Raw genomic sequence first — 14,321 nt, 5'->3', positions numbered from 1 at the left:
GGAAATATCCACCATGCCTAGTTTTTCTCAGATAATCAAAAAAAAAGAAATAACAAGCACAATCTTCACTTGGACCTTTATTTCATTTTGGACATTTTTGGTCACAAGGAATAGTGTTTTTTTCCCACTCATCAAGTACAAAGCCAAGGACAATAGGTGTCCAGGTAACTTACCCTGCATTGCTTACAAATTGCATATGGTTACATAGTAATAAATAAATAAAATAAATTCACTCAAACACATTCGCTCTTCAGTAACGAAAGGGAACTGATTTTGACGATGAGATATTTTTGTTTAAAGAAGGCCATGAGAGATTATATAACATCATTTTATCTGCCCAAGTATTCCCTGAATTACATTCAATATCAAGCTGACCAGAAACTCGGTTTCTTCAAATTACGATATTGTTATGGTGCACTGATTTTTGGGCAGTAAAGGCATAAGACTGGACTTATCACACAATTCAATCAGGTTTAACATTTAAAACACATCAGCTGTTCTTACAGTACATGTTTCACACAGGTTTGCTCAGTTCGTGTTCAAACTCAAAATTTTCTGCATTCTCTTTTGGATCAATTAATCCAGTCGCATTACTACAATAGTAGACACCATTATCAGAGCATACAAACGTTTCCATAGATATAAAAATACTCTAATTATACAACCTTTTTATGACAATGTAAGCGCATGTTCAGGGCTTGTGCTGGTTAACCACCTCTTTTTAAGATTAGCCATGTTTTCATGCAAGGTTATCTGCATGATAATCTTTTACTACAATAGACTAGTGGTAGAGATGTAGTCTTAAGTAAAAGCACCTATAATTTGGAAACATGGACAGATTCTATGACCCAAGAATGATGTCATTTTTAAACAAGTTAAGTTCCGGAACATTCCACGGTCTAGGCCACTAGTCACTTCTTGGGACCATTTCTAATAGTGTTTGGAGCCACTGCAGACTAAAATAGGTAGAAAAGCGGTTTGGGGGAAAGGAGTGTTCGCCCCATTCAGGAGCAGCTAAGACCTAAAAGACTTCAGTCAGGATGTGTACATATAAAGTTTGCATCGAGGGCATGTCAAGCACCTCTTTTAAAAAAATGACTTTTCTTCTTTTCGCCTCTCGTATTGGAGTTGTATTCACCGACCACACTCAATTCTACACAGACACCAGTCAGAGGAAGACACCGGGCTCATTTCAGTCGCTTATTTTCACTCCTTGCATCTGTTCCTCGCGTCCTTTCCTCACTCCTTAGCTCCGCCCAGCGGAGGACACGAGGAAGAGATGCAAGGATGAGATGTGAGGACCGAGGAATCGAGGCAACGTGTATCAGGCAAACGGAACATCCTCGCTCAGTCAAGCGTCAGTCTGAAGCCACCTCAATTGCAGATGGGGAGATGTGGAGCCGCAGTTCGATCGTTTATACGCCACGCGTTCCGAAAAATACTTCCCAACAGGATGCACTCGCGTTTCCTCGCTCAAGCATCCTTCGGGAGCCTCCTCGCTCCTCCGAGGAGCATTCGACGGAATTAGCCTTATAGACGGCGGACCGGACCTTGATTTCCGAGTCACGCGAGGGCCGAGGAGAAGAGGACGGATAAAATAAGGAGCCCAGTGCAGGAGTTTCCCTTCGAGCAAGCAGACCGTGGAGCCCCGACTAGACCAGCGGCACTCTGAGCGCGCATACACTCATCTGCTGCAACTGGCTCCAGGATCAGCCCCGGCACCTACAGAGCTACTTAAACTGTGAGCTACAAAAAACAAGATGGACGCCATCTTAACACGTCCGGAGCGAGTCAGGGTTCAGAGTTCAGGACCGTCTGTCCCGCGACTCTCCGGCCAGTCTTTGTATACGCGCGTTTGCGAATAACAAAGTTAGAAGTGTGCGTGATTTGAAGAACGAGAGCTGGCTGAGGACTGACTGGAGGTCACGTGTAACGATGCTCTCGGACTTCTGGAGTGCATGAGAATTACGCAAGTCATTTCAGGGCGGATCTGAAACCGACTCCAGAGCAGAACACAAACCATAAGGAGGGATTTTATACGAGCAAGGTACTGTGGGAAGTGGAGTCCCACGAGAATCAGTGTTGTGACCTATAGCTTTCCTTATTTACATAAATCACCTTGAAGTTACTAGCAAATTAGTTAAATTAGCAAATGGTTTAGAATTCAATGAATTAATCGAAACAGATTTAAACAGAATCCAAAAAAGGAAAAAAATGCATAGATAAATATTTTTACATTTTATGGACGGAGTTTTTATGTTTTACCTGGGAGCACAGATTAGCTAAATGACGGTTATTATGCATTCTTATTGCCTTAAAAGTGTGTGTGTGTGTATTTGTACTGTAAGTGCATTTGTGCGCGTGTGTGTGCGTGTATTTGTACTGTCATGTATTTGTGCGCGTGTGTGCGTGCGTGCTTGTGCATGCATGCGCTTCATGCATAGATCCAGTGCTGGCTGCAGTCCTCCCAGCACGTGAGCTCTTGACTTTGGAACCACAGTGAGATCTCCCTCTGTGCGCTCTCCACCGAGTCACTGCCATGGATCACATTCCTGCAGTGGACACACACACGTCACCTATCTACCACACACTCTCTTTCTCGCTCTTACACACACACACACACACACACAAACACACACTATCTTTCTCTCTCTTACACACACACACACTCACTCTCGCTCCCTCTCATTCACACACACACACACACACACACTTTCTCTCTCTCTTACACACACACACAGACACACACCCTACTGCCAGTTTCCATTAATGGCCCCTCATTCTACTGACAGAAATCAACCTGAAGAGTTTCTTGTAGTTCATTAGTAGTTCGCAATAAATTAAAAAAACCTAAAGCAACGATTGAGGAGATTAAGCATCTTATGTTTTTCCTCATAACTTTAATCTTTCATATCAGGAACCAATTTAGTTGCCCTTCTTTGACCCTTTTCAACAGCCTCTATATCTTTCATTTAGTATGGCCCATATAATAGAACACGACAAACACACACACATGTACTCACACACACACGGACATACACAGGCACTCACACACACACACACACACACTCACACACACACGTACTCACACACACGCACTCACACACACGTGGACATACACAGGCACTCACACACACACACACACACACACACACACACACACCTGCCCACTTCCAGGCAGTAGTCTCCTCGGATGGTTCCTGGGAGAGAGTCAGCAGGGTTGGTCTCTCCTAGCATTCTGCGTGCTGTCTTCACCACGTCCAGCCCCTGCCACACCTGCACAGACCGGATGCAACAGGGAGGAGCAGGGCAGGGTGGCGAGGGGAGGGGCAGGGCAGGGAGAGGAGGGTAAGGGAGGGGCTGCTGCTTTTACTGTGGATTTACACCACAACTCTGTGGCATTAAGGAGCATACATTTTTAAAAGTAGGACCATATATTTCTAATATACATATGGGTTTCAATCAGATGGGTGCTTTTGTTTTCTAATATTTTATCTGAAAGTTACCACACACGTAACAGAGAAATTAAACGGAACAGGAATTTCTGAGATTCTAAACAGCCTGTATGAAATAAGCAATGCACTTAATGAGCAGTACTGTACACTCAAAAATTGGGAAATTATATATATTTTTCATCAAAGATCACATATAAAAAAAGTCATATTTTTTTCTCCCAAAAATCTGTAAAATGTATTTACGCCCGTTTCCAGTACTCTCTGCCACTCCCTTCACACAGATAACCCCGCTGAGTCATCTGATATAGTGTTTTACCAGACTGGAGGATTTGTGTGTGTGTGTATGCATTTGTATGTGTGTGTGTGCATTTGTATTTGTGTGTGTGTGTGTGTGTGTGTGTGTGGCGGGGGGGGGGGGGGGCTCTTTTACCATCTTCACTAACAGAATTTGAATTCACAATGAGCATGATTCAATCTTAAAGACGGCGGGTACGGCTCACCATGGCAACCACGGGCCCGGAGCTCATGTAGCGGATGAGGCCGTTGAAGAAGGGCTTGTCCCTCAGCTCCCAGTAATGGGCCTTCAAGAGGCTCTCCGACGCCTGTCGCCGTGACAACAGGGAGAAGGGCTCAACGTTCGTCATTGCGATACACGCTCTGACTTTCAATTAAACCCCTCCCCCCCAAAAAAAACACTTCCAGGAACAATGCAGTGCTATAGTGTTGAATCACAGTAAAGTCACAGGGACACAGAAGAGTATGGCGGCAGTGTAGTATAATGGGTAAGCAACTGGCCTTGTAGCTGGTCTTGCACCCTAAAGGTCACAGGTTCGATTCCCGGGTAGGACACTGACATTGTACCCTTGAGCTAGGTACGTAACCTGTATTGCTTCAGTATATATCTGGCTGTATAAATGGATGCATTTTAAATGCTAGGTAAAAGTTGTGTAAGTCGCTCTGGATAACAGAATCTGCTAAATAGCTGTAAAAATATGCAAAGTAACAAAAAAAAAAAAAAAAAACATAATAATTAACAGAAGAGAAAAAGATCATTTGGGCTGTGATATAAATTGAGCCTTATTAAAATAAAAACACACTGCTTGTTTTCCTTCCAATGTTCTAATTGTGCTGCTTATTGCATTCGCAAGTTAAAATGACAGCTTAATGACCATTTGCTCAGTGAATCCATCTGGTGACTTAATGCAAAGTGTTAGCTGATAGAGCTGGCTTAGCCAGGGCAGTCCGACTGTGTTTCAATTCCATCCCATCCACACTCATTTCCTTAGTTTCATCCATATCAATTTAACACCAACAACCCCAGTAGTTCACTTCACAATTTCATTTTCACCAGGCGGCAGTGTAGCATTATGGCTAAGGACGGTCACAAGATTTTCAGGTAAGACGCTGCATAAATGGATGCAATGTAAATGCCGTGTAAAATGTTGTGCAAGTCGCTCTGGATAAGAGCATCTGCTAAATGCCTGCAATGCAACGTTACTGATAGGGCTGTGGACCAATGAGTGTGGGACTGGATTATTTAGATATCACACGATGTCACTGAACAGGTATAGAATGGTAATACACCATAAAACACTTCTATTCATTACCGTAAAACTAGGTTATAGACATACAGGCTTTATATGAATTTAGGACATAATAGTATACCATCATTGGCCTCATTCACAAAACCTCTCTTAAATTTTTCTTTCTTTCTTTCTTAAAAACTTATGAATGCTGCAATGTTCTTAGAAACTTTACGCGTAGTTTTACGCTCAGATGTGATATACGCATGTTTCGTGAATGAGGCCCATTGTCTCCTGAAAGCCCTTCCTGCAGCTTTGCTAGCTTAGGCTGACAGGAAGGCCTTATGCCTGCCTGTATCTCAGAGATAATATAATCAGGTTGGATATTCAAGATGTATGTATCCATGCGTACACATATAGGACAGAATGATGTATGTACCAGATGGACAGGCTAAGTGTTAAACGGAAGTGAGTTTGGTGTCTGTTTGGAATCTCATGTCTGAGCCATGTTCTCTGTCCCAGCAGCCTCGTTTGCGTGCCACACCTGGTGTCCATGGCAATGGAAGAATAATGCACTTCGGCACTCGCGGCCTCACCTGCACCAGCTTGAGCCCCACCAGGTGGAAGCCCTTCCGCTCGAAGCGCCGGATGATTTCGCCCACCAGCCGCCTCTGCACCCCGTCCGGCTTCACCGCCACGAAGGTCCGCTCATTCGCCCCTGTCCAGCCTGCCGGGGGTCAGAGAAACAAGCCGATTGGCCCTCACGCTGGGCATGCGACACCACTTCCTGTTCCTGTTTCTCATTCTGTAGTTTTATGATGTAGTATATAGTATACGCATCATCGGCACGCAGCATATACTGTAAGTTTAATGCACAAAGTATTCCCTGAAAAGTGTTGCTCATTATATAAAAGGCTGCATGAACATTTTTCCAAGATCACTGCATAAATGCCAAGAACATATCCTCCTGAAACGCTTTATGTGGGCTAATTGTAATTGCTTTAAAGAGACGGTGCAGTCCCTTTTTTCAAGCATTAAAGTTTTCATTAAGCCGCACGATGTAGATGCACGCTCAAAGTTTTTCAAATGCAGAAATTACCGATTGAGCGACAGGTTTTTGCAGGAGCGTGCCGTGATGCAGTCATCCCAGCCAACTGGAACGCAACGATATACTCCAGGTTTTGGTGTACTTGCAGTCCCTGACACACTGCTCGACAGCTTATAAACAAATGGCACGAGTTCCTCTGACGTCATCAGTAGCCGCCAAAAATTATTGCAGCGAGCTACTCTACCTTAGGCCAATTTCAGGAAATTTCTAACCAGTTTGACTTCAATTGTACTTTTATTTGGTAACGGCTGGGATATCTTGCAATATCTCTGCAAATCTAAAACGTCTCAGTTCCGCCTAAGGCTTTGTTACTTAGCGAAAAGTTCGAGAGAAAAAAACTACAGTTCAGTTGTTTGAATAGTAGGCTACTACATACCCTTGGAAGCGACGAAAGATCAATAAAATGCGTAGTTATTTATCACATCATTTTTATATATAAATTTAAGTCTTATTCATATCGTCCAACCTACCATACACTTCAAGCCTTGCGATCTTTGCAACCGACCTCTCAAGCTCCTGCTGGTCAGACAGTAACCTTTTCGGTCCCATGTCAAGTGGCTAACTACAGCAGCCTGGCATACGAGAATCAGCAGAAACCAATGCGGTGGCTGGGCTCACAGGTCAGCAAGAATGGAAGCAAATTCTGAGCTATTCATAGGACGTCTCCGCTTTAGACGAAGTAGCAATGCTACTCGAAAGTTAACAGGAAACATGTTCACGAGGAATTCGTTCCAACTATAGCACGTACATGGGTGTGTAACGTTACGGAAGTTCATAAGCTTTTTCCTACATTGTATCTCACTGCTATTTTTACACACTAATAGAGGATAATGTCGAAAAAAGTATTCACTTTGAAATGTATACAGATATGTAACAGAAATGTATACAGACGACGTCGCTCCAGTTTAGCCTCAACTAAGCAATGACAGTATTTTTCCGGCATTGTCTTCTGCAGCGAGCTAATACCCATGAGCCCATTACCTTGCCCTACCCTGATATGGAGCCCGTCTAGCCGTAATCGGATTTATGCAAGTTCAGAAACACGTGGCGTTAATGGTGCAACGTTTGTTTTGTATTGTGCGAAGCCTAAATCGTTAACTACATACCCAACGTATAGCAGTCGTTTTACAAGTACATTTACAAGCTAACTTTCCTAACATGCAAAATGGTTCTTCGCTCTAACTTGCCATACCGGCAAGATGCGCTACTCTTGGCTATCTCGCTTTCTTTAAAATGAACTATTACATTTTGAAAGCTAAATAATTACATTTAAAAAAACATACCTGTCTGGAAGATGTTTGCAAATATGGTCAAGACAAGACAAATCATGTTTCCCTGAGATTGTAAACCGCTGCCTGGACCACATCCACAGTAGCTAAGCAGGGACTTCAGAACTCTCTCGTATACGGAAGTCTGGAACGCATGCGCGTAAATGGCTACATCTGCGGTACAATCCGTTAAAACATGTACCACGCTGAATGGCATTTTCATAATTAGCATGTAGGTTAGGAAATGTAATAAATGCCATTCCAAGGTCAACGTGCCTGGAGTCACTCTTATAAATGCACAGCTTCGCCATTTTTGTTTTTCTAATTCTCACTTTATTGATTGTAATACACAATGCCAACAATACCACACTACATAGCACAGCTGTAACAAACCCATCTTATGTTTGCAAATGACATCAGTTGAAGTAAAGCAGAATTCCAACCCTGTTCAAAAACACCTCCTTTACCTTTATGGCAATAAGTATGTTTTTCTAAAATCAGAAAGTCTTCTAAAATCAATGTAATTTTTTCATGAGACAGTTTTCCACGTTTTTAATTATTACCAAATTAACACTCTCCATGCTTTGGAGTACGTTTGATGCAGTAGTGACTATCTTTCTTGAAAGCTTGATAACTGGCTAGCTAATGCTCATGGAGGAAAAAAAGTGGAAGGAAATCTAATATGAAAGTTCCTACCCTAAGAGAAGAAGCCATTTTGTGGGTGGACGCCACAGGGTGGCGTAAAACAACCAGCGTAGGCCGACGGGGGGTTGGGAAAGCTGAATGTTCTCATGCACAAAGCTGCTTTTGTTTGTTTCTTAACCCCAGGTAAGCTTTTACAAAGGTAATAGCCAACCATGTGGACCTGACTGGCGTATGCTTATTATAAACACCTGTGACCAGGTGGCTGTTACTTTTCCAATAATCGCCTGGAGCATCTGGAAGATGAGGCTATGTCAACACAGCAAGCAAATTAGCTGAACACATTTAACAATAAACATTGAACTAACTTAAAAAGTGAAACACGTTGATGAGTAAAATGAATTTATTACCAAATATAAACACCATTTAAAATTCCTACGGTCTTCCCAGAAGGACACTACATGTATGATAGATGGCTTTCAACACTATGTAATGTCTCTAATCTCCAAATCTGAAACGCTCTTAGTAAACACGGCCCTTAGAGAGGTTTCTGACAACCAGCCAGTTTTACAACAGCTAGTGTGGGAATATTTGCTCTGTAAAGCAAGAAAATATCCTTCACACACACACACACACATGCATGCAGACACACGCACACACACGCACGCAGACACATGCACGCACGCACGCACGCACGCACGCACGCACATGCATGCACGCACACACGCACACACACACGCATTGTGATGTGGTTTGACAGACAGCACTATAGCTCTCCTATCTGGATTCCCCGGTAGGCTGGCTGAAAGTTCCCGCTGACTTAACGACTGTCATTTCATTCATTTTGAATGGCACTCAGGACGGGACTCCAGGCACAAAACCAACTCTGTTCATTGCAGAACGATCCTGTAATTCTTTCACTTGTGGGGGAGTACTGTCAGAATTACACCTGATTTCAGAGCAGTTTGGACAGTAGATATTTATCCCGTAGTAACTGATGGGTTGGTGGTTTAATGTCTCATGGCTGCTCTCTGTCCGGGCTGCTAATAAAATTTGGAGGCTGGAACTTGTGAGTCATGCGACGTCTCTAGCAGCAGGGACGGTCGAGGCCGATGCACATACAGGTACGTGCGTCCCTGCTCATCGCTGTTCGTACACGTGCTGTCACTCACCCGTCCTGACTAAAGTAGCTGACACAACAACGTCTGAAAATGCTGATAAAATTGTGCCATTATGAGGCTGAACTATAAGCACATTTCTAACTGAATTCTATGTAAAAGCTGATATGTAAGAGTTGTGTAAATCGCTCTGGATAAGAGCGTCCGCTAAAATGCCTGTAATGTAATGTAATCTAATGAATTCGTTTTCACGATTTTCAGATAATCTCCAATGAGACAGTACATTTCCGTGGAGTGACACAAGAGGGCGCTGTTAAACCTTGCTGTCGACTTTCGTCCTCATTTGCCCTCTGAGAAAATCTGCGGTTGCTTTTCCTCTAGATCCTCCAGGAGACGTGTTTTTAAACATTTCTGTAAAACGCACCCTCAGAAATGGAAGGTGCGGGAAGCACTGATCATCGCTGTCGGTTATTTCTAAACAATGGCTGATGCACCTTATCGTGCATCAAAGGAGAGAGTGTGCTGCATAAAATAAAATAAAAAATAAATAGAATGACCAATAAAACTAAAAAAAAATCTCTTTTCACTGCTTTTCGCTGAAAATGTACCATTTCTGTAACAGTATTTCACATGTAGTTTTAGTTAGTATTTTATACCAATATAACATGTTGGAAACTAGGAAATTAGATGTAAAGGATATAGAGTGTACAGTGTTATACCTCTATCTTCACAATTCCGTCCCTCCCATAGGGAACCACTGTAACCCCGCCTGCTATATATCCAAACCCCCCTCCACCCTCCCTAGCTGTCTTCAGGTACATAAATGCATTTAAAAAAATCTTGTCATGCTGGCTGTGGGGAAAATACTACAAAGAAAAAAGTAGTGACTCACAAAGGTACTCAGAAGAAAACACACACACACTCACACGCGCGCGCACACACACACACACACACACACACACACACAACCACAAATACAAGAAGAACCCAATGCAGTTAGAGAGAAACCAGTATCCCTGACTACAGTGAAATGGTAACTATGATCTGCGGGTCTAAAAGGATGTGTCTTTGCCTTTTCCCAATCTTTTTGGCCCAATGCTGATGGTGCTTGGCGATCGTGGGCATTTCCTTTTGGCTTTCACAATTTGCTCACACTTCGCTCTTGCCATCACTCTTATACAAGTCAATCTTGTTCTCATCTGTCCAAAATATATTTTTTACAGAACTGGCTCTTTAAGGTACTTCTTAGTAAACTGTAACCTCTCCGTCCTGTTTTTGCAGCTAGCTAGTAGTTTGCATTTTGGAGTACAGCCTCTGCAGTTCTGTTTGTGAAGGCTTCTGCAGTCCATACTCACCACCAGTGCTGTCTTTCATGTTCATGATGTTCCAGTTGATTTTGGTAAGTCAAAGATTTGGTTTAAATCTCAGACTGTTCTTTAAAAATTTTTCTCAGCCTCATCGTGGCTTCCTTGACTTTCATTGGCACAACTCTGGTCCTCATGTTGACCATCACCAATAACAGACTCCAAAGGCCATTGAAAGCCTAGAATCAAGGCTAGATACTGGAAGCTATCTTCTACCTGCACTAAGGAATTCAATGATCACATATGACTCATCAGAAACACTTGCGAAGCCATTTGTCCGAACCATTCTGGTGCCTGCAATAGAGGGGCTATATATAAAAAGAGCTGTAATTTCTCCAATTTGAAACCAAAATGTATAAGAATACCCTTTAGTAAAAGCTGGAAATCGGCTCTTTAACCATATGTGAATCGTTTGATTACCAGTCTAAATTTGCGGAATACAGAGCCAAATCCAGAAATGAAACATTGTATGTTTGTGTCCCAAACATTATGGAGCTTACTGTATGTATGTATGCATGTATATGTATATATATATAGAACAAATGGCCTTCTCAGGACTAATTTAATCATTTTTATGGTCCAACCAAATCTCCACTGGTCTACAGAAGCATATTCCCACATAGATTACGTCATGCTGCGGACCAGTAAGCGGCCCTGCTGGTCCGCGATCAGAAATTCTTGCTGACTATATCTGGCAGAAGCGATCTTGCGGCCTCAATCTTGCCGTCTCATCTCCGACTGGGACTCCTCAGCATGCTTTCTGCATTAGAGTTGTATTTCTGTATTACTGAATCAGGCGTGTTCCATCGAAGTGCAGAGACCTCACACTTCTGACACCCAATTTACAGTCTCTGAAAAGAGTCTTTATCCATTTTCAAACGAATGTCCTTCAAATCTGTCCAGTCTCCAGTAAAGCATATAATGATTGTTCATTTATTTATTTATTACAGCCAAGATTTTATCCAGTGGCTGCCTTCTTGAAAGGGGGGTAAAAAAGAGATGACAGCCATTTCTTCAAGTTAAGAAACCCCTGACCTTTAAAGCCACATCCATGTGGCGTTCTGGCAGTGATACTCCCAGTTCTGGCAGTGATAACCCCAGTTGTGGCAGTGATAATCCCAGTTCTGGCAGTGATAACCCCAGTTGTGGCAGTGATAACCCCAGTTGTGGCAGTGATAACCCCAGTTGTGGCAGTGATAATCTCAGTTCTGGCAGTCATAATCTCAGTTCTGGCAGTCATAATCCCAGGGAGATGATCAAAGAACAGAGAGACTAACCCCAAAATGCCCCCTCAATGGGCCTCATTCACAAAACCTTTCTTAAATTGTTCCTACTTTAGTTCTTAAAAATGTTCCCTACGAAAAACCAACGTGGGATTCATGACTCGTGCAGTCCTTTGATTTTGTGCTTATCCCAGGCGTATGAGATGATGAATGCTGGCTGTTTGTTAATTTTATGTGCAATCCTGTTTATGTGATTAGCATCAGGAAACAGCCATGAAAAAATATCGACAAAAAAAAAGATGAATGCTGTAATGTTCGTGGAAACGTTCTAATGCGCAACTTACAAACGAATGTGATCGTACACATGTTTCGTGAATGAGGCCTACTGTCTCCTGAAGTTTCTTTCTGCTAGCTTAGGCTGACGGATGGACCTTATGCCTGCCTGTACCTCAGAGATAATATATTCAGGTTGGATATTCAAGATGTATGTATCCATGCGTGCAGATATAGGACAGAATGATGTATGTACCAGATGGACAGGCTGAGTGTTGAAGGGACGCAAGTTTGGTGTCTGTTTGGAATCTCATGTCTGAGGCACGTTCTCTGTCCCAGCAGCCTCGTTTGCCTGCCACACCTGGTGTCCATGGCAACGGAAGAATAACGTGCAATGCGAGCGTCATCACTGCATGCATTCATTGCAGTAAGCAGCATTTGCATGTGTATCGCACAGGTCATGTATTCAATGGCCTGATGTTCTTTTGTTTGATTGTTTGAAATAGTTTCATGTTCAGTTTTATTACTTCTCCCTGAAAAGAACTCCCAGATAGAAACTGCACAGAGGCCACGTTACAAATTCGCTTATTTTTAGTCACAAACTCACTAAATGTAAAATGACTCAGTAGGCGAGAGCATCAGTGTAATTAAAACTCACCTCGCAGGGCACATTGAATATTGGAGTAAATGAACATGTTGAAATGAATGCATTTGTCATTGAATTTGAATTTCATATGAGCTGTGGAATGAAAGAAACGGTAAATGGGAGATTCTGGTTATATATTTGCTGGTGTGTGAGTCGTGTGGTATTTTGTAGGTGAGTAATTCCCTGTCCTTTAGTTAAAAATGGACAAGCAGGTCTCCTGAAATGTTTCCCTGTGTTTTGAGCTGTTCTGATTTTTCAAAGCAGCAGGGAGCTCATCTCTGGCTGGAGATGTCCCCCTCTCTGTGCTTGTCAGAGTCATCTGGCTGCTGGGCTCTACTGGGTAAGAACAGCATGGCTCCTCAGTGTGTGTGTGTAATATTGAGAGGACAGTGTGTGTGTGTGTGTGCGCGCTGTGTTGTGTGTGTGTGCATGTGTGTGTGTGTGTGTATGTGTGTGTGCATGTGTGTGTGTGTATGTGTGTATGTGTGTGTGTGTGTGCGTGTATGTGTGTATGGGTGTGTGCGTGTGTGAGTGTGTGCGTGTGCGTGTGCGTGTGTGTGTGTGTATGTGTGTGTGGCTGTGACGGTAGTGTAATAATGCCATTGTGTGTAGAGGAAATTTAAGATCAGCACACCTCTTAGTGGCGTTTAGAATATTACAGTGTAAACATTCAGGGAATCTGTACGCTGCAAATGCTAAAAGCACACGGAGGGCATATTGAAAAAGCATTGTGCCATTATCGTGGCAAGGGAAGGGGCTAGGATAACAGTTCAGTGCCTGTAGAGTCGTTTCCCTATTTAAAAATCTGCATTTATGATGAGCGACTCCATCATTTCCTCAGGATGACAGGAGCCGGACGTTCCGGAAGGCTCTGAATGAAATGTGCTGCTAGCCCTCTCAAGAGCATCTATTTTGTGTAGCTGCACATGAATCATTCCCAGTCACAAATTATTCCTGGAAATCCTCCTCCGGTTCGCTTTCTCTCAGACACAAACATGAATGGACAGAATAAACAAGAGGAGGCAATTCTCCTGGAAATGGGGGTGTTACATATACCCCCATTCCAGCACTTTTAGGTATATGTATTTATCCTAATATTGTAGCTTGTTCTTCTCCCTAGTTTGGCTTGGCGTAAGTTAGGTCAGAATAGTGTATTCACTGTGTGAACTAAACTGTGTTCTTGGCTAGAAATAGCTGTTTGAAATGAGTTTTGTATCTTATTGAACCTGTGTTTTGTAGTTGTTCAGTACCATGAAATGCACTTTTGTACGTCGCTTTTGATAAAAGCATCTGCTAAATAAATGTAATGTAACGTTCCTGGCCGTCTGGTTGTGCCATATACCTATGCGTAAAAAATAAGGCCTACATTATACAATTCACACTTTCATTCGCGCATGTTCTCAAAACCGCAGAGAACCCCCTGTGTTTGTGAGAAAATAATAGCTTTGGTGCTCGCAAGGAAAGGTCTTTTATTTTGAAATAGCTGAAACCAGTCCTTAACCAGGTGATTTTAATAGACACGCGCCCCTTAACACAGTTCCTATGTGTAAATTTTGGACTGAGAAAGCCCTACTTTTGCTGGTAGAGTGAAATCAGTGTGCTGGATGAACTGTCCAGCAAGATTGTGTTGGGGTTTTTTAAATTTCGTTTTGCATTGTACCGTGCTGGTCTAAAAACAGGTCCGATAGAGTGTTATTGAGC

The 14,321-nt window shown here is 42.7% G+C and overlaps 1 protein-coding gene across 5 annotated transcripts; it reads right to left on the bottom strand.

Moving 5' to 3' along the window:
• Nucleotides 1-64: 64 nt before the first annotated feature.
• nme3 (NME/NM23 nucleoside diphosphate kinase 3) lies at nt 65-8,073 on the bottom strand. 5 transcript variants are annotated; one of them, XM_064314657.1, is made up of 5 exons: nt 8,051-8,073; nt 5,575-5,705; nt 3,956-4,057; nt 3,164-3,276; nt 65-2,552 (listed from the first exon to the last, which is right to left on the bottom strand). In XM_064314657.1, exons 3-5 carry the CDS (start codon nt 3,980-3,982, stop codon nt 2,435-2,437), a joined length of 258 nt encoding a protein of 85 aa, XP_064170727.1. In that variant the 5' UTR covers nt 3,983-4,057; nt 5,575-5,705; nt 8,051-8,073; the 3' UTR covers nt 65-2,434. The 5 variants fall into 5 exon arrangements, with proteins under 5 accessions (XP_064170727.1, XP_064170722.1, XP_064170725.1 ...); XM_064314652.1 differs by lacking the exon at nt 8,051-8,073 and adding an exon at nt 7,370-7,527; XM_064314655.1 differs by lacking the exon at nt 8,051-8,073 and adding an exon at nt 6,835-7,064.
• Nucleotides 8,074-14,321: the final 6,248 nt, after the last annotated feature.

The sequence above is a fragment of the Anguilla rostrata genome, chromosome 17 (genome assembly GCF_018555375.3).
Source record: "Anguilla rostrata isolate EN2019 chromosome 17, ASM1855537v3, whole genome shotgun sequence".
NCBI classification, from domain to species: Eukaryota; Metazoa; Chordata; class Actinopteri; order Anguilliformes; family Anguillidae; genus Anguilla; species Anguilla rostrata.
This window is presented reverse-complemented; position numbering and strand designations above follow the sequence as displayed.

Bases quoted from the DNA above. Each gene is read 5' to 3' on its own strand.
- nme3 (XM_064314653.1), bottom strand. From the start codon at position 6,635: ATGGGACCGAAAAGGTTACTGTCTGACCAGCAGGAGCTTGAGAGGTCG. The intron at 3,277-3,955 runs GTGAGCCGTACC...CGGTCTGTGCAG, and splicing joins CCGGGCCCGTGGTTGCCATG to GTGTGGCAGGGGCTGGACGT. The intron at 2,553-3,163 runs GTGTGTGTGTGT...TGTCCACTGCAG, and splicing joins TACTGCCTGGAAGTGGGCAG to GAATGTGATCCATGGCAGTG.